The sequence below is a fragment of the Channa argus genome, chromosome 13, assembly GCF_033026475.1.
Source record: "Channa argus isolate prfri chromosome 13, Channa argus male v1.0, whole genome shotgun sequence".
Classification (NCBI taxonomy): domain Eukaryota; kingdom Metazoa; phylum Chordata; class Actinopteri; order Anabantiformes; family Channidae; genus Channa; species Channa argus.
In genome coordinates, this window is record NC_090209.1 from 26,985,513 (window position 1) to 27,008,683 (window position 23,171).

The 23,171-nt window shown below is 41.0% G+C and overlaps 2 protein-coding genes across 7 annotated transcripts; both read right to left on the bottom strand.

Moving 5' to 3' along the window:
- Positions 1-1,114: 1,114 nt before the first annotated feature.
- slc35a2 (solute carrier family 35 member 2) lies at positions 1,115-12,968 on the bottom strand. Of its 6 annotated transcripts, none has more exons than XM_067526694.1 (6): positions 12,644-12,968; positions 9,957-10,139; positions 9,126-9,277; positions 8,705-8,827; positions 7,443-8,045; positions 1,115-1,770 (listed from the first exon to the last, which is right to left on the bottom strand). In XM_067526694.1, exons 1-6 carry the CDS (start codon positions 12,705-12,707, stop codon positions 1,756-1,758), a joined length of 1,140 nt encoding a protein of 379 aa, XP_067382795.1. In that variant the 5' UTR covers positions 12,708-12,968; the 3' UTR covers positions 1,115-1,755. The 6 variants fall into 6 exon arrangements, with proteins under 6 accessions (XP_067382795.1, XP_067382794.1, XP_067382792.1 ...); XM_067526693.1 differs by having other exon boundaries at positions 7,453-8,045; positions 12,644-12,967; XM_067526691.1 differs by lacking the exon at positions 1,115-1,770 and adding an exon at positions 5,880-6,554.
- A 1,273-nt stretch (positions 12,969-14,241) lies between these two features.
- Positions 14,242-19,211, bottom strand: pim2 (Pim-2 proto-oncogene, serine/threonine kinase). Its single transcript, XM_067526698.1, has 7 exons — positions 18,906-19,211; positions 17,883-17,983; positions 17,712-17,762; positions 16,824-17,032; positions 16,570-16,739; positions 16,012-16,188; positions 14,242-15,918 (listed from the first exon to the last, which is right to left on the bottom strand). Exons 1-7 carry the CDS (start codon positions 18,961-18,963, stop codon positions 15,767-15,769), a joined length of 918 nt encoding a protein of 305 aa, XP_067382799.1. The 5' UTR covers positions 18,964-19,211; the 3' UTR covers positions 14,242-15,766.
- Positions 19,212-23,171: the final 3,960 nt, after the last annotated feature.

A 23,171-nucleotide genomic window follows, 5' to 3' on the forward strand; every position in this document is an offset into this window, starting at 1 on the left:
CTCTTCCCAGCCAGACCTTCGATCATCATCGACGACCAACTGAGCTTTACCGATCACATCTCCTCTGTTTCTCAGGGAGCAGATTTCCCCGCTACAAGATCAGATCTGACCTCTCTGAATATGCAACCCAACTCATTATGCAGGGATTGTTCATATCTTGTCTCAACTTTTCCAAAGCCATCTTAATAGAGCTACCAGCAGCACAATCAGACCTTTCACATCTCATTAGTAATCATCCAAAAAGGACACCTCCCCCCACTTTTCAGATCCCTGAACTTCACTCAAAACTCTGACTCGCAACTACAGAGTAGTCGACACAACAGCAACTCTTAGCTGAATTCCCTCATCCAGTTCTACAATTCCTCCCACCCACTGTACTCTGCCAACAACAGTGTCTGATGGTCCCATCATCACACAAAACATCCCAAGCAAAACTCTTTAGCTCAGTGGTCTTACGATTGTGGAACAGGCTGCCAAACTCTGCACGATCAGCAGCCTCCTGCCAATATTCAAAAAATCTTATCTTGCACCTGCATCTCATGAAAGAGAAACACTTCTTATAGCACTTTGCTTTGATGTTATCTCCTTGACTTAAATGTTTTACTGCCTTGTTTCTCATTTGTAACTCACTTTGATGTGAAAAGTAAATGTTAAGACTTATTGCACAGAGAAGCCCATTTCTTTTCTTCCTACGTCCTCAACAAAGTGTTAATGATTTCAAAGCCCCTGAAGTGGAAACTCCACGTTTGAAAACATTGTGGTGGATACATGGTCTGCACTTACAAAGTGCTTTTCAATTCAATCCAACTTTATATTTACAACAAAGTCATCTCAAAGCACTTAACACCCATTCACACTCACAATCACTAACACTCACCGGGCGCAACTAAGTTGGGGTTCAGTCTCTTGCTCAAGGACACTTCGACATGTGACCGGAGGAGCCAGGGATCAAACCAACAACTGTGGGATTGATGGACGACCACTCTACCTTCCTGCGCCACAGTCGCCCCAAGAGATGATAGTGTCACTTTCCAAATAGTTCTGAACCTGACTACACACAAAGACAGAAGACAGTTTGATTTTTCCACTTTAATGTCTCAAAAACATACATAAAAAAAGTTTCTCCAGAAAAGTAAAAAAAAAAAAAAACAGAAAAATAAAAGGCATTTAACAGAAAAGCTCATTATTCTTTTAAAACACTGTTTTAACAGTTTCACAATAAAAGTCACTTTAGCTTAAGGCACTTTAGTGTTTAGTCATAGATTTCACAAATTAAAGCTTTAGTGCTATAGTACTAAAAAAAGTACTACGGTAAATCTTAAGTACAACAATAATAATAAGATACCATAATAATGACACAGACATATTATGGTAATACTCATGAAACTACACTGCCATGATAATACTGTAATTCAATAGTAATCCTACATAGCATAGTACAACAGGACTTAAGATTCCAAAAACTTTAGTACATTGGTTTGTTTTGTTACAGCTGCTCTCTGTTCCAAATAACAATACTATGTATGAACTATCTACTATGTACCATTGTATTTAATAATACTACACATTTGTGGTGATACTGCAGTAGTATCATGATAATACTACAGTATTGTAATAACTCTACAATCGCATAGTGCTACCATAGTAATGCCATAGTGCCATGATAGTACTACAGTACAGTACCGTTTTAACGATGCTGCAGTACCAGTTGTGAGCAGCAGGGGTCGTGGCTCTCTGCTTCAGGATCCTTTCTCTTTACCTGCAGCACACCTGGACAGCACACACAGGAAGAAACAGTAGTTAGTCTACCTGGCCTCAGGTATTGCTCACTACATTTCCCATGAGTCTTTCAGTGCCTTCAGGTGTAAAATCAAAGTTCACCCTGAAGAGTACCATGAACGTACTGTAATGAAAATTTTCAAGTACTTGTTCTTGAGTATTTCTGCTTACTGAAACTTCTCCACCTTTGAATTAAGCTCCTTCAATTAAATGTATTAAGACATAATAAAGTACAAACATGTTTTATTGAGCATTTTATTTGGTTTTGACAGTTTAAACCTGCACCTGCCTCAGACCTTCCTGTGTGTGTATTGACACACCTGTTCACATCAGGACCAGTGAAGTCAGACTCTGTAACTGCCGCCAAAGCTGCTTCTATGAAGACAGCGTGAAGAATCTTCAAGGTTAAGTCTGCATCTCGTCCTAATCACCTCACGGTTGTTACAAGCTTGATGTTTTTGTGGTTCTGCTGAAAACACCTTTAGAATCTCTTTAACATGTCAGATTTCATCTAATTTGTGTTTGTTCTGTCAGATAATTTAAGCCTTTTATTTCTACTGCTCACAGCATTTGTGCTGTGTGACCTGGTATGAAGGTGGCTCAGTCAACATGTGGTTACATTAGTCTGAAACCAGACAGATGCAACCAGACAGACAAGGTTGTTCAATTCAACAACAAAGATCTAAATAATAGCGTTAGATCTACTGTTTGTTCTGGATTCTGTGCAGCAGGGAAGAAGAAGGGAAGAGAAGCTGCTATGGTTTGTGTGAGGACAGCAACAATGAACATACAAATTAAGACAAACTCAAAGTTGTTGAGTCCATGTCCTTGTTTATATAAAACTTTACTAAAAGAAGTATGTACAAATTAAGAGGCATTGGTACAAACCAACAAAGTGCAAACAGATCAGTGATGAAACCTCCAGATTTCACGCAAACTTCACACATAAAGAGCAAGTTTTAAAACTCCTGTGAGATTTTCATGGATCCAGCAAGAAAAGCAATTTCTTCTGGACCTCAAGGCTGAAAACCCTGAAGGATTTGTATCACGTCTTCAGCGAATCTTACAAGATGCTTTAAAACCAGCAGCAGGTGGCGCTGCAGGCTTTCAGCTCAAGCTTGATATGAGAAAAAAAAACTTTAGATTCAACAGTAACTGAAACTTTTGTTGTCTCATACATGTGTGTGTGTGTGTGTGTGTGTGTATATGTGTATATATATATATATATATATATATGTATGTGTGTGTGTATATATATATATATATATATATATATATATATATATGTGTGTGTGTGTGTGTGTGTGTATATATATATATATGTGTGTGTGTGTATATATATATATATATATATATATATATATATATATGTGTGTGTGTGTGTGTGTGTGTGTGTGTGTGTGTGTGTGTGTGTATATATATATATATATATATACACACACACATATACACACACAAATTTCTGCAGCTGCAGATTCTGTTTTTTGACGTCAGCATAAATTTAGCTACAAAACAAAATGCACAAATTATAATTTCACAAAAAAGCAAATGGTGTCTACAGAAGCCAATTAGTTTAATATGGGGGTCTATTAGTTTTTCAGCTTTTGCCATCAGATTTAATCATTACCTTAGAAATAAAAAGGTAATTTCTTAAAGATAAATGTTATTTTCACAAGAATTTTCTTTTCATATACCTGATTACCCAAGTATCTTCAATATGAAGACAGCACCACCTTTTTAAAATATTTCATCAGACTGTTACATAATTAACTTGGTATATTGGGAGAAAAAAAATAAAAAGGAAAAAATTGTTATCTAGACACAAATGCAAAAGATAATTATCCCATTATCAAATAATGATTTTTTTTTTAGAAACACAGAGCCACAACATTATCACCACCTGCTGGTTTTAATATGTAAATATGAATTATTAAAGCTGATGTCATTCTGTTTTAACCACCCGTCCACACAGTGTTTAAAATCAGCTTCACCTTTACCAGCTTTTATTAGTTACTGTACATGTTTTGACACAATCCCTTTAATCGGTATTGTTTACAATACACTGCTCTCTTAATGGAGTATTTTTGAGACTGATGAGAATGGACATGCTAACCCTGGTCCTCCATGACATTATTAAGACCACCTGTGATAATGTTATGGCTGATTGGTGTACTTATTTTGTTATTTTATGAATATATTTAACCCTTATTTCTGATTTTTCTTTATCAATTTATCTCTGTGGGGTCACAGGAGATCAATTTAAGAGAACAGTATATGGAAGGCAGACTTTTGTTTTCTTGGGATATTTATCCCAAAATTACCCACTACTTTATTCCAACAAAACCAAATATGAAGGCAATTAACAAAATCACCTAATGAAAAAAAAGTGATTTATAAACCATTTCATTTGGTAGAGAACAAATCTTATTTTAAGATCAAATTAAAAAAAAAGATCAAATTCAGATTCTGTTGTCATCAGTGACTCCTGAATTCTAAAAAAACCTCCCAGTATTTTCTAACTGGCCATAAATCTGAGGCTTTATCTTCTCATCCTCCACCAACACCCAAACACAAAACAACAAACCAACCTTTGATTCCCACATTAAATAACAGAATTATCAATTCATATGTAGTTTCAAAGCAGACACAAACTGTGTGAGCTGGAGGATTTTTGTTTATACAAAAACAGAAAATGACAGAAAGCTGTGTAAATTTTTTTGTCATCCCTTCACATTTTGATAGAGCCAAAAAACAAACACTTTGATTTTATTTAAAAATAGAAAATAATAATTTAGGATTTTGGAAGGCAAAGAAAAAATATTTTTTGTCTCTATGTTGATCTGTCGGAGCTGAAAAACAGTGTCCTGACATCAGTTTGCTGCAGAGAACTTGCAATGCTCATCAGCAGACTAACCAGGACCTTTCCTCCCTGTGGACTGCTCTTCCTGAACGACTGCTTTGACTAAACGTTGAAGTCTTTATATATAATTTCAATTTGGTGCAGTATTTTTATGAAATATTGTGTGCTGTCTCATCCCTATTACTGTTAGGATGTTTAGAATGGGCCTATTTTGTTTTCATGGTTTTCTGTCCTGTGAAAAACCCTGGTGTACCTGTGTGGATTCATTATGCCGTCACACAAGGCTACACATGAGCTTATTTAACTGAAGGCAACTTAGATGATGTAACTGGCCTTTTAGTGAATAAATGAAAGTAAAACAGTGAAGGTAATCCGTGGAAACTGCACCCTACTGTGGCAGACTGAGATTAGACTGTTCACCTCCTGCAGCAACATGGAGACAAAAAATAGCTTTCCTAGACTGCAACGCAAACAGCAAGAAGCATCTTCTTAACTGACAAACATTATAAACGAGCAGGAAACATTCACCTCTACAGGACATCTGCCTACACCCGTACACTTTGCTGAGAACAAACATAATTATTATGATTCAGTAAATACAATGGTGCTCTAATCACTGAGCACCTTCCCATCACACATCCAGCTCCTTCCCAAACAGATCTGATTTCAGACAGGGGCTAAATACAGAAATTCCTCCTGTCTGCATGAACCTGCACAGTTTTCGGTTTCTGTACACCACTAACTTCGCAACAACACCAGCGTATGGCTTCAGTACAGATGAGAAGAAAAGGCACCAAACACAACAGATCTGCAGATCCACGTCTTAAAACACGAGGCCGCAGGAAGCTCGGAGCCACAACTGACCCGTGAGAGGTTTTCACTGTGCAACTCATCAAACCAGTGCTGGATCAGAAAGTACAACAGCGCTGTAGGGCCATGATACAAAATATAAAAATGAATTCTGAGATAAATCTCAGATAAGTCTTAAAATATTTTAAATTCAGAATATTCTTTACTAGTTTTAGGATTAGGGCTAATATGAGATTGAAGTTATAATATTCTCAAAATATTCAGAGACAATAAATAAAACAAGTCGATCTGAATAGTTTCTCTAGATTTTTGTTGTTTCTTGCTCTTTTGTGGACATTTGTCTCCCCACAACACTGTGGGAGCCTCTGTCGAACATTTTACAAACAATAAATCTGAAAGGATGGTTTCAGTTTATTGTTGTGTTTTTAGAGTGTTGAACTGTCCTGGTGGCTGGAGTTTTTCCTATATGACTGTTTCTGTCAACAAACCCCATAAAGAGACTAAAGCCAACAATGAAAATAGAACCTGGTTTAGTTTCTGTCACAGAGGTCCAGTAACATTTGCTTCCACTTACAGTCTGATGTTATTCTTTGAATCAGCAGCTTTGTGTAGATTTTTATTTCAGCACAATAAGAATAAAAAACAAATGTCCCGGGAAAAAAAGTCACTGTGCTGTTATAAAAACTACACGTTTCTATGATATAAATAATTCAGTAGTGATTCTGGTGTTTGGAAGACAGCAGTATCACTGCCTCCCTAGTTTTAGTGTCTCTGTGGGATTAGTTGTCACGGAAACAACAGGAAATCACCCGTGTTCTCCTTTAAATCTGTGTGTGCACAGTGAAAACATCCGATCTGCTCAAACTGCTGATTCTGCTCCAGAACGAACAACGATAATCGACAAATTCTCAGCGCTCAGCAGGAGGCTCCGATCATTCAGCAAAGTCGAGAGTTTTAAGGCAGAGAGGGCAACAGACAGGAGATAGTCAGCCGGTGTTCAGAGTCTCTGAGGTGCTGCAGCTCCTTCCTCCTCCTCCTCCTCCTCCAGAGCTGTTAGTCTGTGACGTGGATGGCAGGAGGAGGTGATGTGACGCCTGCCTGAGCTCTGAGGAGAAAGGGGGGTTTGGGAGGAGAGAGGAGAGGTTAGTAATTAGGAGGAAAGGTAAGAGAGTTAAAAACCAGCTTTTAGGAGAGCTTCCCTTCTACCTCACCTCCACTGGTTCCTCCTCATCCTGAGGGGAGGAAACTCAATGGAATGAGGTATTCAGAGTTACAGCTGGAAAGAGAGGAGTCAGTCTCTGCTCTCTTCTGCATCACAAGGCAAATGTTCAACTGTGAGGAATTCACTGACTCCTCTGTTCTCCTTTACATCACAGGGGGAAAAATACTCAAGGTTGTCTGTTTTGTTTAAGTTGAGGAGACAGAAAGATAAAAGAGGGAAATTAGTAATTAATTAGAAGTCTCTTCTCCTCTGACCTCTCTTGATTCTTAGTCTCCAGAGTCTGTGTGGGTTCCCAGTGAGCTCAGGAGGAGGTTGGGAGGGGTATCGAGGAGCAAAAGGTCAGAGGGTCAGAAGGAGGAGTAAGCAGAAAGTCTGGATTCTAGAAAGAGGTAAGGAAGGAGTGGAGGAGACGTTAGGACGACGTCAGCAAGTGATCACAAGGTCAAGGTTGGGATGTTTGGAAGAAGGTAAGAAGTTTGACAGGAAGCGGTGGTTATAGAGCAGATACCAAATTTAGGATGGGGTCTGGGGGACATCAGATGGAGGTTTAGGAGATGAGGAGGAGTCGACTCAGAGGGGGAGACACCTTGGCAGAAAGCAGTGGAGAGTGTGTGAGCAGCTACAGATGAAGCTCTAATTGTTTGCAGAGACACTCAGTTTGAACTCTGACACCGCGGACAGCAGACATGAAGTGAGCATCAGGAGACGTCACAAAGAGAGAGAGAAAAAGAAAGAAAGAAACAAAGAGAGAGAGAGAGAGAGTCACTTCACCAGCACTGACTTTGGCAGGAATGGCTCCATCTCAACACCTCCATCTTTCCTTGGCGACGGTAAAGATGCCGTGGAGGACGAGGAGGAGCCTAGGGATGAGGTACCACTACTGGGCGGTTTGGGGAGGCTGTACATGTAGACTGCTCCGATGACAAGCCCTGCCCCCGCCGTGAAGAGCAGGTCCACGTGGAAACCGAACAGGTAGATGGACGTCACTGTGGAGACGATGATGGAAAAGGAGGTGGCAAAGCCCTTAAGGATGTTGTCGGCATATTTCACCACAACAGCCACCAGCAACCCGCCAAACGCTTGGTTGAAGATGACGCACCAAACCATGTCAGTGTATCCAAACAGGAAGCCACGCTCAGCAATGGCTGCGCCGTCATTCCACCACATTCCCAGCAGGCCAAGCGCTGTGCCAAAGATCCCCAGCTGTACGTTCCTCACCCAAACAGAGGCTGAGCTCCCCTTCAGGATCTTCTCAAAATAAACGCCAGCGAAGCCAGATGACAGGCAGCTAATCACCACGGCAACCAACCCTACCATGTAGTTCTGGGTGGAGCTGTCTGACACTGATGCCTCCTTGTTCCCCTCCTGCTGCACCTGTTGGGAAACCAGCAGTCAGACCGAGTTAGTGGTGGCACCTGGTTTTACGAGGTATTCACACATACAGTAACAAAATTCTAAGCTGCCCATTCACTGTCAATTGAAAAGCCAGCTGTGCTGCTGAGTATCTCCTGCTGTAACAGGAGCTCAGCTGCATGGCAGAGGAAAGTTGAAGAAAGCTGTTGTGGTTTTTTCTGATTATTAATGATGTGTGATCAACAGCAATGCTGGTCACAAACACAAGCACAACACACCCTCAGAGCTGCAGCTTCACCAGACAGCAGCTAAAGGCAAATACAATGCTTATGTGTGAACACACAGTTTCAAAGTTTACTTTCTCGTAACTACTAGTGGATATTTTATCTAATTTTTTTCCTCAATCTTTAATATTTATCTCTTCCAGCCTCTGGATAAAGAAATCTCCCTGAGGTCACATTATTCACCATTTATCTTCTTCTCTCAAGCTGAACCCACTCAACAGCAGCTCCTGAGTGACCAGCTGACGTAAGCGGTTTTTCATGACAGACTTTAAGTCTGCAGGTCAAAAAAAAGATACTTAAATGTCACTTTAGAAAACTAAAGGATATGTTTTCTTGTAAATAAAACCGTGACTGAAACTAATAAGCAGCTAAGGTGACAGGGTGAGCGGTACACACCTGTACGATTGCGACTCCGGCAAACAGCAGCAGCAGAGAAACCCACTGAACTCTGGACAAAGACTTCCTCAGCATCAGAACACTGAACAGAGCTGTGGTGAGGATCTTCAGCTGATAGGTCACCTGAGGGAGGAGAGGATAAACTAAGCCTTGTTCTATTTTCTCTGAATGTGACAGTAAACGGTGACGAATGACGTGATGCACTCAATTCAACATGTGAATTTTGGTTATTGATGTTTGAAAGTGGTTGCACACAACAGTCGGCTTGTTTTGTTCTGATATGTTAATAAATGACAGACATGTAAGATTGGAGATGGAAAAAGTTTGGAGACCTCTGCACTACAACATCAAATATGGAATATTCCACAGCTGAAAGTAGTCCGTAACACCTTCCTGACTCTAGCCTGATCTAACCTCTGACCTGGAAGGTGGCGGCCGGCAGGTTGGAGATTGCGATATACTGGAGGTTGTTCTGCAGTGTGTAGATGAGCGAGGGAACAGCCAGTTTCAGAGTGTCTTTGTACTGAAACACGATGGAGTCGAGCAGCAACAACACCGTCTCTTTCACACTGACTGCAGAGAAAACGCAGAGTTATTCTTTAACCTGCCACATGAACATGGAGAACAGACGCAGAAATGTTGAGTGCCCAGAGTTCCAACAATAGTAGACATTGGATTTCCCCACAGACAGAAATTAGGAGAAGCTGCTGGTTCCTAAATACTTACGTTAATCCCAGTTTGAGAATTTTCGTTTAATCAATATTTTCCTAATTAATTAATCTCAACGGAGTTATGTGGCTTAGTTTAGGCAATAAAACACCAGACATTAGTTACAACTGTTCATTAAAACGTCTAACTACTCAACAATCCATAACCAAAACAAGTGTTTATTTTCAGAAAAACACAATAGAAATTTGGTTATTAACAACAGAGGCAGGAAAAAGTAAGTGAACTGTTTGTTCATTATTGTCTGCTAATATTTCCAAACACCATAACACATAATGTTTGTGTGTTGTTGATTCTGAATAAGTCAACATTTTCCAAGATAAATCAGCTTCAAACCACTACATTTGCCACAGCCTCAGCTGCCTGTACTGATCCAAGAGTTGATACCGAGCTGATTCAAGCTGCTGAATGGTTTATCAGCACCTGTGATTGTCTGTTAGTCAAATGAACCCTGGGAGCTGTAGTCACCTTGTCTCTTTCTGTTTAAAGGACTACTGGAAGCTGAGACATGGTCTGATGAACTTACATCTCTTCTGCAGCAGGATGATGAGCAGACACGTCAGCACCTTCAGGACCTCTGCCATGACAACAGCCGACGTTGTGAAGAAGCGGTCGCCCGGCAACGTGCGGACATAACGTATACTGAGGATGAGGGAGGCATTCTGGACCACCAGCACGGCCAGGCTGATGTACTTTAATCTCTTGTTGACTGCAGTAAGACAACACACACGCACACACACACACACACACACACACACACACACACACACACACACTTAGGAAGCTGACACAAAACTAAAGTTGTTTTACTGGAAGTCCAGTAGGAACTGTTTTATTTACATTTACATTTAGCAGACACTTTTATCCAAAGCGACTCACACGTGAGGTACAAGGCAGCAAAAATCTAAGTCAGGGAGAAAACATTAAAGCAAAGTCCTTTCAGAAAAGTGTTCACATTTCATGAGATGCAAGTGCCAGAACGAAAAGAAGGGTTCAAAGTTATGTATATTTTAAATAACATCTAGGAAATGTTCTTCGCAATTTTCTCAAAATTATCTGATATTGGTTTAGAAATCTTCCATGAAATGCTGATAAGGGACATATTATCAATATAAGTGTACAGTTATTAAAACCAATGTGTCATTTAAGTTTTTAATTATGGATCACACAGAAATGTGCTTACCTGAAAAGGACAGGTAAGCTGGATAGATAACTGGGATACTGGGAACAGGTCCCGAACCTAAAACGACTTCAGGTACTAACAGCTATGCAGCACAAAGAAGTCGTTCCTACCCTGAAGACCTTTTGTCAAATCAGCTGCTCCGACCTGTTCAGTCTGACTGTTTCAGGTGGTACTGGTAACACTGGTTAGTGCTGACTCATGTTAGTTAGGCTTTTCAGCTTCTCAGAGCAGGTAAAAACAAACATGAGCCACAGCAGAAAAAAATGATTTGGCTGAAGACAAACTACATTCTTGTTATTTTCACTTAGTTTGATGCAGCCATTGTTCATCTGTTCCAGGCCAACTCTGAACCACTTGGGATGGACTTTTACAGATGATGAGTTGAGGCGACTACACACGCAGCTTCTTCTGCCAATTATCGTGTTTGCTTCTTTACTCAGTACACTGTGAATCAGTGATGACGAAGCTTTTCTCTCAGCAAACAAAGTTTGCTGTGGTCCCTGATCCGGCTTTTGATTAAACAGCTCCTGTTTCCTCAAAACTCTTAGAGCCATGCACTGCTCCTTCAGAAAAGTTGAGCTTCCGTTTAGTTTCTGACCTAGAAATTGTTTAGAAACTGAACATTTTCTTCTTTTTAAATGTCAGAACTTACTCTGTTTATTTTGCAATATCGGAAACTTAATGTTGGTATTTTGGTACATTCTGATTTACCTGCCCTCCCTCTAAGCAGCCTGCAGCAGAAAAACCTAGTATCCTGACAAACTGCTCCACAAGAGAAAGAAGAAAAGAGGGTGTGTGTAAACGACAAAGGACTGTGTGAGGGTGGAAATAAAAGAGTGTAACCTGCAAAGGTGTGTTCAGCGTCTTACACAGAGTGTGTTCTGACGACAGACTCCACCTGAACCAAACCTCCACGTCACCAGCTGCCGGTTACTTCAGTCTTTTTACTTGATATTACTCATGTGATTTTGGGCAGCATTTTTTGGTAGCATTGTGTGTTAGCATTAGCTACAGTGTAAAACAACATTAACACTGACGGGTCAGGTAGCTGCACTGAACTAGTACCACACAAAGTTAGCTGCTATATTTTACCCTAGTCTTGTACATTAACTTGTAGCTGAGCTAGCATGCTAACAGCTAATAGTTTAAATTTAAATTACGGGACTCGCTTTATTTATTAAAGGTAATATGATGTTTAACTCAAGAGATTAGTTAGTGAGAACTCTAACTTTTCGGGTTAACTTTTAACATAACAACCCTCGTTAAGTAGGCTAAGTTTGTTTAGCCCCTAGTTAGCTAGACTTCCCTGGCTTCAGTGTGCGCCTCTGCTGTAGACCTATGGATCCCTTGCAGAACTAGCCATTGGGTTTTGTTAACGGTATATTAACAAGCGATGTTTAAAAAAAACGGGGCGATTTAAAATTATTTGCTGTTGTTCTGGGGTTCTTTCTAGAATCCACAGAGGCTGTTCTACCCACCTGGATAATAAAATATTCAGACAGCAGGGTGATAAATACATATTTTAACTCGTTCCCCAAGTTGCATATCTGTTTCGGAATCTAAACAAAGATGGCGGCTTGTCACTGTCTCGATAAGAAACATCCGGGTCACAACTTAAAGAAATAAATACAAATATTTTTCATGGAGCAGAGTTGGTCATTTTTGTGTCTGTGAATCGCATCCTCAGAATCACGCATGTTTTTTTAAATTAACTTGTGCTTTATTCAGGTATCGCCTGCTAATTAACTTTGCCAACACCGCTGGTTAGCAGTGAAACAACTGAATGCTAATATTTGAGGGACCCTAACTGTTAGCTAGCTTTGCCTAAAAACACAGATACATTTTGTGTTATCGTTTTGAACTAAACCAGAATTATTCATAATAATAATAAAATAATCAATTTCAAATATTTTTTTATCGTCACATCAGCCGTCTCATCAAACTGCTAACTGGACATCCCAGTTTGGCAGCCGTGGGGGCCACGACAAGACAGCACAGATCCCGGATTTGTGCCCCCTCTCTCCGCTTACCTTCAGTCTGACCCCGGTTCGTTGCCTTATCCTCCACAGACTGGCTGCGGTTTCCTGCGGCCATGCTGCGCTCCCTCTTCCAGCCGTCCGGACCGAGCCTTCCTCCCTGGCTGCTCGGCTAACGCTCCACTAGCCTCCCAGCAGCTAGCAGCGGCTCAAGGTTTGGACCCAGCGGGACAAGCACCAACCGAGCCCCGTCTCGCGGTTCAGTTTAGCGTCTGTCAGAAAGATGTTCGCCTAGAACAGAGGGGAGCCCGTGACAACCTGACGGACCATTGGGGCGGAGATGCTGAGGTGTCCAGGAAGTGAAGGGACTACAGCTGCCAAGATAGGATGAAATATCTGACAGGAGGTATCATTTTGACCTGAGAAAACATGCCCGTCCGATGTGAATCCACCACCGTGTGGTCCTGCTACACATGATTTAAAAAACAACATTTTCAGGTTTTGGACAAAGAGAAATGTTCCTCTAACAACAAAATTCAGGGATTTATTGTATTTTATTTCTGTGAGTGAAACAAATAAAACCGGCGCTGCAGAGGAACTTTGAAGTTTTAGTGAGAGTGAGAGCTCTGTCTCTCTTAGTCCTCTCTGGTCTGGTGTTCACGGTTCACCTGTGAAAACATGGATTCATTCAATATAGTTATAATTTAATAATCCAACATCTGTGGAGATGGTCATAGATTTTAAATGGAACAACATCAGCGATGAACATATAAACGTATCACTTATCAGCCACAAAATTAGATTATCTACATTTTACTAAAACCACAAAAGTATGCTTTTATCCAAAGCCACTTACAGCTGATGTACAAGGCAGCAAAAATCTAAGTTAAGGAGAAAACAGCCAGAACTCTGTAGATGAAGGATGCGTGAGCAGACTGCACAGCCTTCCAGAAAGAGCAGAAAGGAAGTTTTTTTTTTTTTTTTGTGCGTAGAGGCAGGCTTACTCGAGTCCAGAGGTTGATGTAAGACAAAACACTGAACATTTCTTGCATTTCACTTTCACAATTGAGCTGATAACAAAATAATTCCACAGAACACGGTAATAAATCATATATGTCCCCTACTACCACGTTGTTCCCCCCAAAAAAACAAAAGCAGAGAAAACCCCACTGGCTCATACACACTGAAAGTCAGGGGAATCCAGAGCCAGGGTCCCTCTAAAGGTTGAGAGGCTTCTTGACTGAGGTTTCAGTCAAGAAGTATGAACAGTAACCTCAGAAGCTCTAGCCCAGAGGTTTCATTACCGCTTGGGCCCCATCTCCTATGTCCTAGTAAGGAAACAGGTTGTAGTCTTTAAACCTCTCAGCCAGATGTTCCACCTCAAGCCTGTCAAGTCACTTACTAATGGTCTGAGGTCCTTCTGTGGTGTCTGCAATAAAGCTGAAGACTAATGTTTATTTGCAAATATAATTAGCAGATGAGTTGCTGAGCTAATGAGAGCTTGTTTCTAACATCCACAAAGTTCTGACATTTTTTTGTTTTTTTTGTTTGTGTGACTAAAGCAGAAACAGTGTGATCAGGACCAGCAGTAAAATCCAGACCTAAGAGATGGAAAATTATTCTCATAAGAAACCAACAGTCAAAACACAATGTGAAGATGTGACAAAAACTTTTATTCAAAAGTTGGATCTTTTTTTTCCCCTTCTTTTGATCCATAAAATCTTATTTAATGTAAATAAACAGAAACAAGTGACAATGAGCCACTTCTAACTTTAAAGCACAAAATAATACTCAAGTATTTACAGCGACATTGTCACTAAGATATAGATTCTCTTGTCTGAATCTAAAACATTCTCAGAAACTGTATTTTAACTACATTCAATAAATTAAGATTCTGACTTTAACATCAAACTGAATTTTTTAAATAAACATGACCTCAGAGATGAAAAACCAAACTGAGATCTGATGAACACCTGCTGTGGTGTTCACCACATAGTTCCCTTTTAAATATGTGGAATATTTCATATATTAATTTGCTGCTCTGAAACTCTTCTTTTCTGGACTTTTCCTCAAAAACATTGTAGAATTTGGACTTGGGGAAAATGGAGAAATCTTAGAAAAGTAAAATTGTTCTAATTTTTAACCCAAACAGAAAAGGTAAATTACCTTTCAACATGAAAACTCTCAAAAACGTCATGCAAACATCAACATGAACAGAACATGTGTAAACACCATATGAAAGAAAGACACATGTAAATTTTGCTTGTAAAAATGACTTTGGCAAACATCTGCAGCTTTGTTAAGACACAGTGCTACCTGCATTCCTTTCCAAAAACTATAGAAAATATTCTTTCAATGCTCAACTTGCATCTTCTCGGGTGTGAGAATATTCTAATATTAACTAATAACTAATAACTAACATTTTACTTCCCATTTTAAACTGTTGTTTTGTCACAATTTCTTTGGATCTTTCAGTATTTACTTTGTAGAATATATTTTAGCTTTTTATGACCTTCACAGCCGCTTGTTTTTGCTCTTTTTTGGTCAGTAATTGTGGAGCTCAAGCTGCAGGCAAAACTAATGTGCAAGTATTTACTTTCTCCATTTTTCTCACAGTCACATCTTCCCAGACAGATCAACAAGAGAACAAAACTTAAAAACACTGGCAAACTGCTGACAGAACCAGAGTTTGGTGGTGTAAATAATAAGTGTGCATCTTCAAAAACAAATAAATATTCTGATCTGTTCAATAAATAACCAAACAGGAGGTCACTCTGCTTAAACCAGCAGTCTTGAGCAGGAGATAAATAAACCCAAGCTGAGGGCTTAGCTGAGGAAACAAGACAAGAAACAAATAATTTCTCTGCAACTGTTACGGGTTTGTCCAGTGTTTTAGCTCATTAACAATTAATTGCAGCCTTGTCTCCACAGACGTCGATCTGTCTCGATCCGGGGTCAATATCGAGCTTTCAGACTCTGCAGCTGGTGCTGGATACAGATAATGCAAATAAGTCCACTGTGCATTCACTCACTTTCTAAAAGCACCACGGTGTAAGATTTTAAGTTTCTGAAATAGCGGGATCCTGCTAGGTCTGAAAGGAAGTTTTAAGTCCAGGGAGCTGCACATGTAGGTTTATTGTGATCTGTCCAGATTCCTGTAGGTCCAGGGTTGTGGAGTTACAGTGACTGGCTGGGCAAAGAGCTGTGGTCCTCCTGCAAGTCTCCCCCAGCCGCCTCTGCCGCCATCCAGGGGTGAGATAGGATCTCCTCCAGCGTTGGACGCTTCTCTGGGTGGTATGACAGACACCAGCAAATCAGAGCCTGGCATTCTGAAAAGGAAAAAGGCGAGAGTCAGGGGTGAGGTTAAGGGTGAGGACACGGTTTGTGTTTTAGCTAATGAGATTCACAGGGCCTGGGTTTACCTTTAGAGACCCGGCGAGTGAAGATGGGCTTGGCCCTAACAATCTCCTGGTCGCGCTCAAATGGGATGTCGCCACAAACCATGTCGAAGAGCAAGACCCCCAGAGACCAGACAGTAAGAGAGACAGCTTCATAGGACTGAGACTGAATCCACTCGGGAGGACTGTAGACTCGAGTACCTGAGGACAGAGAAGATGGGGACGTTAAATCTTATCAATTCATCTTTTTCTCCAGTGATTTGTTTAAAAAAATAAAAATAAAAACTGAAACCTTGAGAGTTGCAACAATTTACAGATTTGAGTCATCAAGAAAACTTTAATTTCAGTTACTTGTTTAAATCATTTTACAAGCAAAAATGTCAGAACTGTAAAGTTGAAATTCCCACACCTTCCACAAATATTTGTCACTTTTTTCCTTCAAAGGCTATTAGATTTTTTGTTAAAATCATTGTTTGCTGCAGCAGGTTTATTTGTGTCACTTGTTTTATCTGTAGTACCTTCTGATTTATTTTCTAATGAAAAGTTAGAAATAAATCTTAATACTGTTGTTTGTGTCTGTACCTTCAAACTCGCTGTATGGTGTCTCTTTGAGTGGTGCTCCTGACCCAAAGTCAATGATCTTGACCTCCATCGTCCTCGTGTCAACCACAATGTTCTCATCTTTGATGTCTCTGTGCACGACACTGTGAGCGTGCACAAACTGCAGCGCCTCCACAATCTGACGAAAAAACCTGAGGGAGACACAAGGAGTACGTCAGCACCACAGAACAGACTCCAAATAAAGTCCATTAGATGAGAGTAGAACAAAGTAGAACCTGAGTGCGAGTTGTTCGGACAGCGCTCCTTTCTCTGTAATGAAGTCGAACAGATCCTGACACTGAGGGGGTCGCTCCAGCACCAGCAGGAAGCCACGTCCCTCAACCTCGAACCAGTCCAGCATGCGAATGACCCCCGCATGGCCCCCGACGGCTGACAGACGCTGCAGCAGAGCGATCTCCATGGGCACAGGGCTGAGCTCACCAGGCTGAGGGGGGCAGAAAGGAAAATTAATGTCACTTGTCAAAAATGACAAAAAGATAATTTATCAAAATAGCTGCTAATTATGTGAATTATGTACTTATTTCAACTTTGCTTCATTCATTTTTTCCTACAGTGAATTGTCAGATAAACAAACTTGCTTTGTCCAACCAACGGTTCAAAACCTACAGATTTTCTTTTTATGTCCCAGTAATTCAAACTGAAAATCCAGTTTGTTTCATTTTTTTCCTTTTGGCCTGAATCATCATCAGCAGGTGGGTTCAGGTGTTTTTGTGGTATAAGTGTGACGCGGGGGTCTGTGTCATTTTCCAAACCAGTCACAGGTTTCAGTGGGAACCAGAGGGCGGGCCCCAACCGCAGCTGTAACTCACCTGTTAGTCCAGCAGGGGGCAGAGCCCACCTGGCATTTCTTTATATCAGACAGGTCACAGGAGGACAAACAGGAACACGTTTTACCTTTACTGCTCAGGTGAAACAAACAAGTGCGTTTTCCCGGATTGGTCAGTATTCCCAACTAAATTCGTAATACTTTTTTTCTTTAATGCGTCCGATTTTCAGTTTTCTATCACAGCAGCCTAAGTATTTCTGCGTTTTCTACTGTTGGTCGGACAAAAAAAGACATCTGAAGACATCACCAGTTGTGGAAAATAACTGCTGTCACTCACCAGTCTGGCCCACTGCTGAACTTTGTCACTGGAAATCTGTTTAATGGCGACCTGTGCAGACAAGACAACAATGCAGTGAATAATTAGTTTAGAAGACGGAACAGTAATGTCACTTAATCTCCAATGAAACACAAACATGGAAAACGATGGAAATCTAATGCAGAAACTGACCTGCAGTCCATCAGAGAGTCTCTGGCCCGAAAACACTGAACCGAAACCACCACTGCCGAGTTGAGGCCCACAGCGGTACTGGCTGCAGAACGGTTCCTTCACTGAGCCAGAAAACACACACAGTCAGAAAATGTAAAGTAACAGAGCCTGAAACACACGGTGCAGATCCAGGTGCATCCTGAGCCCCGTTTGCATGTATTTTACGCTTCTGGCTGACTGTTAAATGTGGGTCTGTGCTTAGAAATAAAAGGCCCTAAGTGCACATTAAGGTTTGTGTGGAAAGCTCAGGTTTCCACAGCAAACACATCGGGAACACGAGGAACTATGAAGACGGAAGTCTGTGAGTTCTGTGTCGTGTTCCCACAGGTCATTTTGGTGGATTGTAAACGCTTTGATATATCAAACTAAAGCGAACACGTGTGAGGAGGGTAACCTGGTATTTTCACCATTTTCAGACTAAATATTAATGAAACATCAGTCGTGCGCTGGCAGTGAATCAGTCCTCACACCAAGTCATTTCTTTAATCTTCTCATGACTTTGCTGTTGATTTCTGACTCGTGTGGCTGTCAGCTGATTTTCTGACCCCAAAACAAAATGTGTAGGAATAAATAAAAACTGCAAAAGAAAAACATTTTCACGGCAAATATTTAAATCAAGCGATTTTCACATTTTGTGTTGCATTAACTCGTGTATTTTTTAAAATTCTGCTCAAACCTCAACATCTTATTACTCAACACACAATTTAAACCACAATTAATTTTAGCAGGACTGATTTAACACCATAATGATTGTATTGTGTATATTAGACGTGTAACGGTTGTTAAAACAGAATTGAGGTCACCATGGAAACGGTGTGTGCCTTTGATGACTAGCTGAACCTACCGACGCATGTAAAAATCATTGTTTTTTTTAATGGAATCTGGTTTGTTTCCTGCTATTAGCGCTCACTCAACACGTAACGCAGTATGTAACGTTAGCCTGAAAACAGAGCCCTGAGCAGCTGTACTTCAGTTGCTTCTTACCGTTTTTTCCTCTGACTTCCTCCTCCAGCTTAAACTCCACGGCTCTTTTGTCGAACATTTTCCGTAAGATCTCAGTCAGTTGAGGCTGATAAACTCCATCCTGTTGTGGGCTGAATTCTTCTCTAAGTCCTTTTTACTTCCCTCTTTCGCTCTAAATCGGTTTCCCTTCTTCGCCTTCCCGCTTTAAAAACCAGTACGAACAAACACAATGTTATAAAAGCACTTTTCTCCAAGAGTCAGCTGCTCACTGATAAAAAAAAAAACACAATTTCCTCTCGTCGACCGCCTTAACTGTTTTACATTACTGTTTTGATCCGTATTTATTCTCCTCTGTCTGACCACGCCCCACGGCCTCTTACTGCCCAATCAGCGCCGAGACGTGTGCTCAATGTTTTGAACTATCCAGCCAATCGGGTTCAAGTTGCGGTTTTTTTTGTGCTCATAAATATTCAAACTCAGAGAGAGGAATTCGTAGAATTCAGAACGCGCGCTGCTGACGGGAAACCGGACGACGGTTTCCCCAAAATACGCGCGAACGCGCCCTCGTCTCGCTACAGTTGCGAGGACTCCCTGCCCCCAGATATGTGGGTATAATGGCTACTTTTACGTTGGGTACATTAGAGTTTTAATGAAACGCCTAAAATGCAGGATTTCTGGACTGTAATGATACTTTTTCGGTGTAGCACTGCTTAGTAGCAGATGTGGTAGAAGTACACAAACTCACTACTCCAGAAGAGAGGACCCCTGTCCCCCAGTGGAGTGATGGTCAGCCTGTGCTTTTAAGTTTTTTTGGAGAAAAACAGAGGAACGACCTAATGCAGGTCACAGACTGATGCAAACATGATTAGAGACAATTCACTGTTAGTTTTACAGTCTTTATGGAGACAGCTGAAAGTAGCTTTACTTTAAAAAGTGACCAGAGGCTTCGGGCCCAGTCTCAGGCCCCCAGTCTCTGCCTGATGGGCTTGTTCTGTGTTCATCCAGAGGTAATGGTACTGAGAGAGAGACATGTCTGAGGAGATGTGGAGACGACCTCCCAGCAGCTGCTGAGGAAGATGTCTTCCCACATTCTGTCTTGTTCCTTTGTGGGTTTGTGTCGGTTCCGGGTCTGGTTCTCTCCATCACTTCTGCTTTTCCCACGCTGTCAGATTAGTTCATTCACAATCCTGACATCACAGTCTTTCCACCCACATCCCTGGCCTGCAGGCTGTCTTTTAATCTCTCCATGAGGTCCAGGGACACTGCAAAGGTTTCCATCAACCACCCACTGGCCCTGCAGCCCCATGTCCAGCCTTTTTCCAATTTTATGTTGCAGCCTGATACTACTATTTTTGAAATTCATTTTCTGTCATAAATCTGCACTCAGTACAACATTATGACAGTGTGAACAGAATTTTAGAAATTTCCATTAATTTATTAAAAATAAAAAAAGAAATATCACATGTACTCAGACCCTATGCAACATCACTTGAAATTTGGCTCAGGTACCTCCCATTGTTGTTGATCATTGCTGAGATGTTTCTACACCTTGACTGGAGTTCACTTGTGGTAAATTGTATTACTGTAACTTATTGTGCAGTGTGGTGTGGATTTTGTTGTATTCTCCATATGTTAAGCATAGCGCTTTTATGATGCATACATTTTTGCTTAGGGCCCCAACAGACTCTAGAATTGCCACTGATTGCGGATTCCCAAGAGCACAGTGGCCTCTATAATCCGCAAATGGAAGAAGTTTGGCACCACTAGGACTGCTTGCCTTGCCAAACTGAGCAAACTGGGGGAGAAAGGCCTTAGTGAGAGGTGACCAAGAACCCAATGGTCACACTAACTGCGCGCCTGAGCCTGTTTACAGATGGGACAAAGTTCCAGAAAGACAACCATCACTGCAGCCATCCACCGATCTGGGCTGTATGGCGGAGTGGCAAGAAGGAAGCTTTCTCCACATGAAAGCACCTGAAGAGCTCCCTGAAGAGTGTGAGGAACAAGATCCTCGGGTCTGATGAAACCAGTATTGCACTTTTTAGCTTTAATTCTAAACATTATGTCTGGATGAAACCAGGCACCGCTCATCACCTGCCCAACAAAATTTCCTACAGTGCATCATGGTGGTGGTAGCATTATGCTGTGGGGGTGTTTTTCACCATCAGAGACTAGGAGACTGGTCAGGGTTGAGGGAAAGCTTGAGAGGATTTGCAAAAATGAATGGCAGAAAACCCCAAATCCAGGTGTGCAAAACTTGTTGTATCATACCCAAAAAGACTCGAGGCTGTAATTTCTGCGAAAGGTGCTTCAACATAGTACTTAGTAAAAGGTCTGAATACTTATGTACATGAGATATTTCAGTTTTAACTTTTTAATAGATTTACAGACATTTCTAAAAAAATATTCTCACTTCACATCTCAATGGGATACTGTGTAGATTAATGAGAAAAAAAATAATTTAAACAACAGTTGTATCAGGCTGCAACGTAACAACATTAAAAAAAGGGAAGGGGGTCTGAAAACTTACTGAATGCCCTGAACGTTTTCACCAACCACCTTCCACTGACTTTTTGCTCAGTCAGCTCACAGCAGACTGATAAGAAGAGCAGTGTCCCAGCTAGAAAACATGGAGAAGGCTCTGTTACTTGTGCTGTAAATCTGCTTTGCTGCATCTTCAACATGTGCAGGTAACAGGTTGATGGATAATGAGAAACTAGGCCCCAGGGCACAGGAAGGTGACGGGCCCCCATTCTTACCACCTACAGGGTGGATTCATTTTGTGGCTATTTTGGTCACATTTTCCTGTCCATGGGCTCAGTTTATGCTAAACAAATAATCAGCTAATAAAGTGAAACCAGTGAAGTAAAACTGTTCTAAAGCTTTCCTCACAAAGATATATGTGCAAACACACTAATGGGGGGCTGTGTTAAAATAAACCAACAGTTCCTCTGCACGCTACATTTCCTCTCAGTGTCTGTCAAATTTCAGCTGACTGGGTTTTTACTGGTATGAGTGTGAAAAGACAGACAGGCTTAGGTTCAGCTTCAAATAAACCAGGTCAGTTTCCTGTTCTTGTCAAACTAAATGACATTACAAGAAGTAAAAAAAAAAAACCTGAAAACTGACCACGATAGGCTGTGTTCAGCAGAAGTGGACTACTTCTCAGTAAGTGAGTTAAGGCAGTAAATATTCACATTAACTCCCACCTGCACTAATAACTTTAACTACCTTTAATTTGTCAGTTTATTTGCATCTTATCTATAAGTTTCCAGGAAACAGAAACTGTTTCATTTAAAACATCATGAATAGTTATTTAATATTGGACACGCAGTTTAGATTGAATTCGGTTTGTTTGCTCATTTTGCCTGTGCTGATCTGCTAACTTTCTAATCGTCATAGAAATAGCTGGTTGCCATTTTAAATCTCCCTGCAGCCTTTTGCATCTCTTTGTAGATGTTTTATGTCCCTCTGTAGTTATTTTTAGTCTCTTTGTGGTACTGATATATCCAAGGTTGTTTAGTTTCTCTGCAGCTCTCGAATTGTTTGGAGCGTTTAGTAGTTGCTTTGTAACTGCTGTTTGGAGTCTCCTTGTTGCCAATTTAAATCTCTGTAGTCACTTATAGGTCATTTGCATATCTTTAGTCTTTTTGAAGTTGTTTTGTGTGTAGTCACTTTGTGTTTTCTTTCTCTATAGTCATTTTGCATCTTTGTAGGTTTCTGAGCCTGTTGCTAGATAACAACAAATGTTAATAGTCACATCAAACCTCCCATCCCACAACCTTAAGCACCTGGACCTGCGCCTTGTCAGTCCATTAAGCTGTGCATACATGGAAAAGACGACTGGATTTAAAGGTAAAGCTAGAAGGAAATCTGACAAAACAAGACATCCCCATAATAGAATGGGCAATGTGAGGTCTCTGCAGAACAAACTGGACTAGTTGACTGCACTGGTCAGGAAGTAAAATATCTCGAGAGAGTGCATCAGGATTGATGGCTTCAGCACAGTGCAGGCAGGTGGGAGGGGGAGAAGTAAGCGGAAAGAGGTCAGGAGGGGGCCTGCTCATTTACACCAACAACAGGTGTTGTCATACTGGTCAAGTTACTGTGAAAGAAAGAGTCTATTGCTCGGACATCGAACTGTTGGCAGTGGGCCTCCGTCCTCAAGACATGTCCAGTGAGTTCTCACACGCCATATTAATCCCCGTCTATATTCCTCCCTCCGCTCCAGGTCAGGTGACAGGGAAGCAGTGAGCGAGGTCCAGAGACGGCTGTCGGTAAAGATCA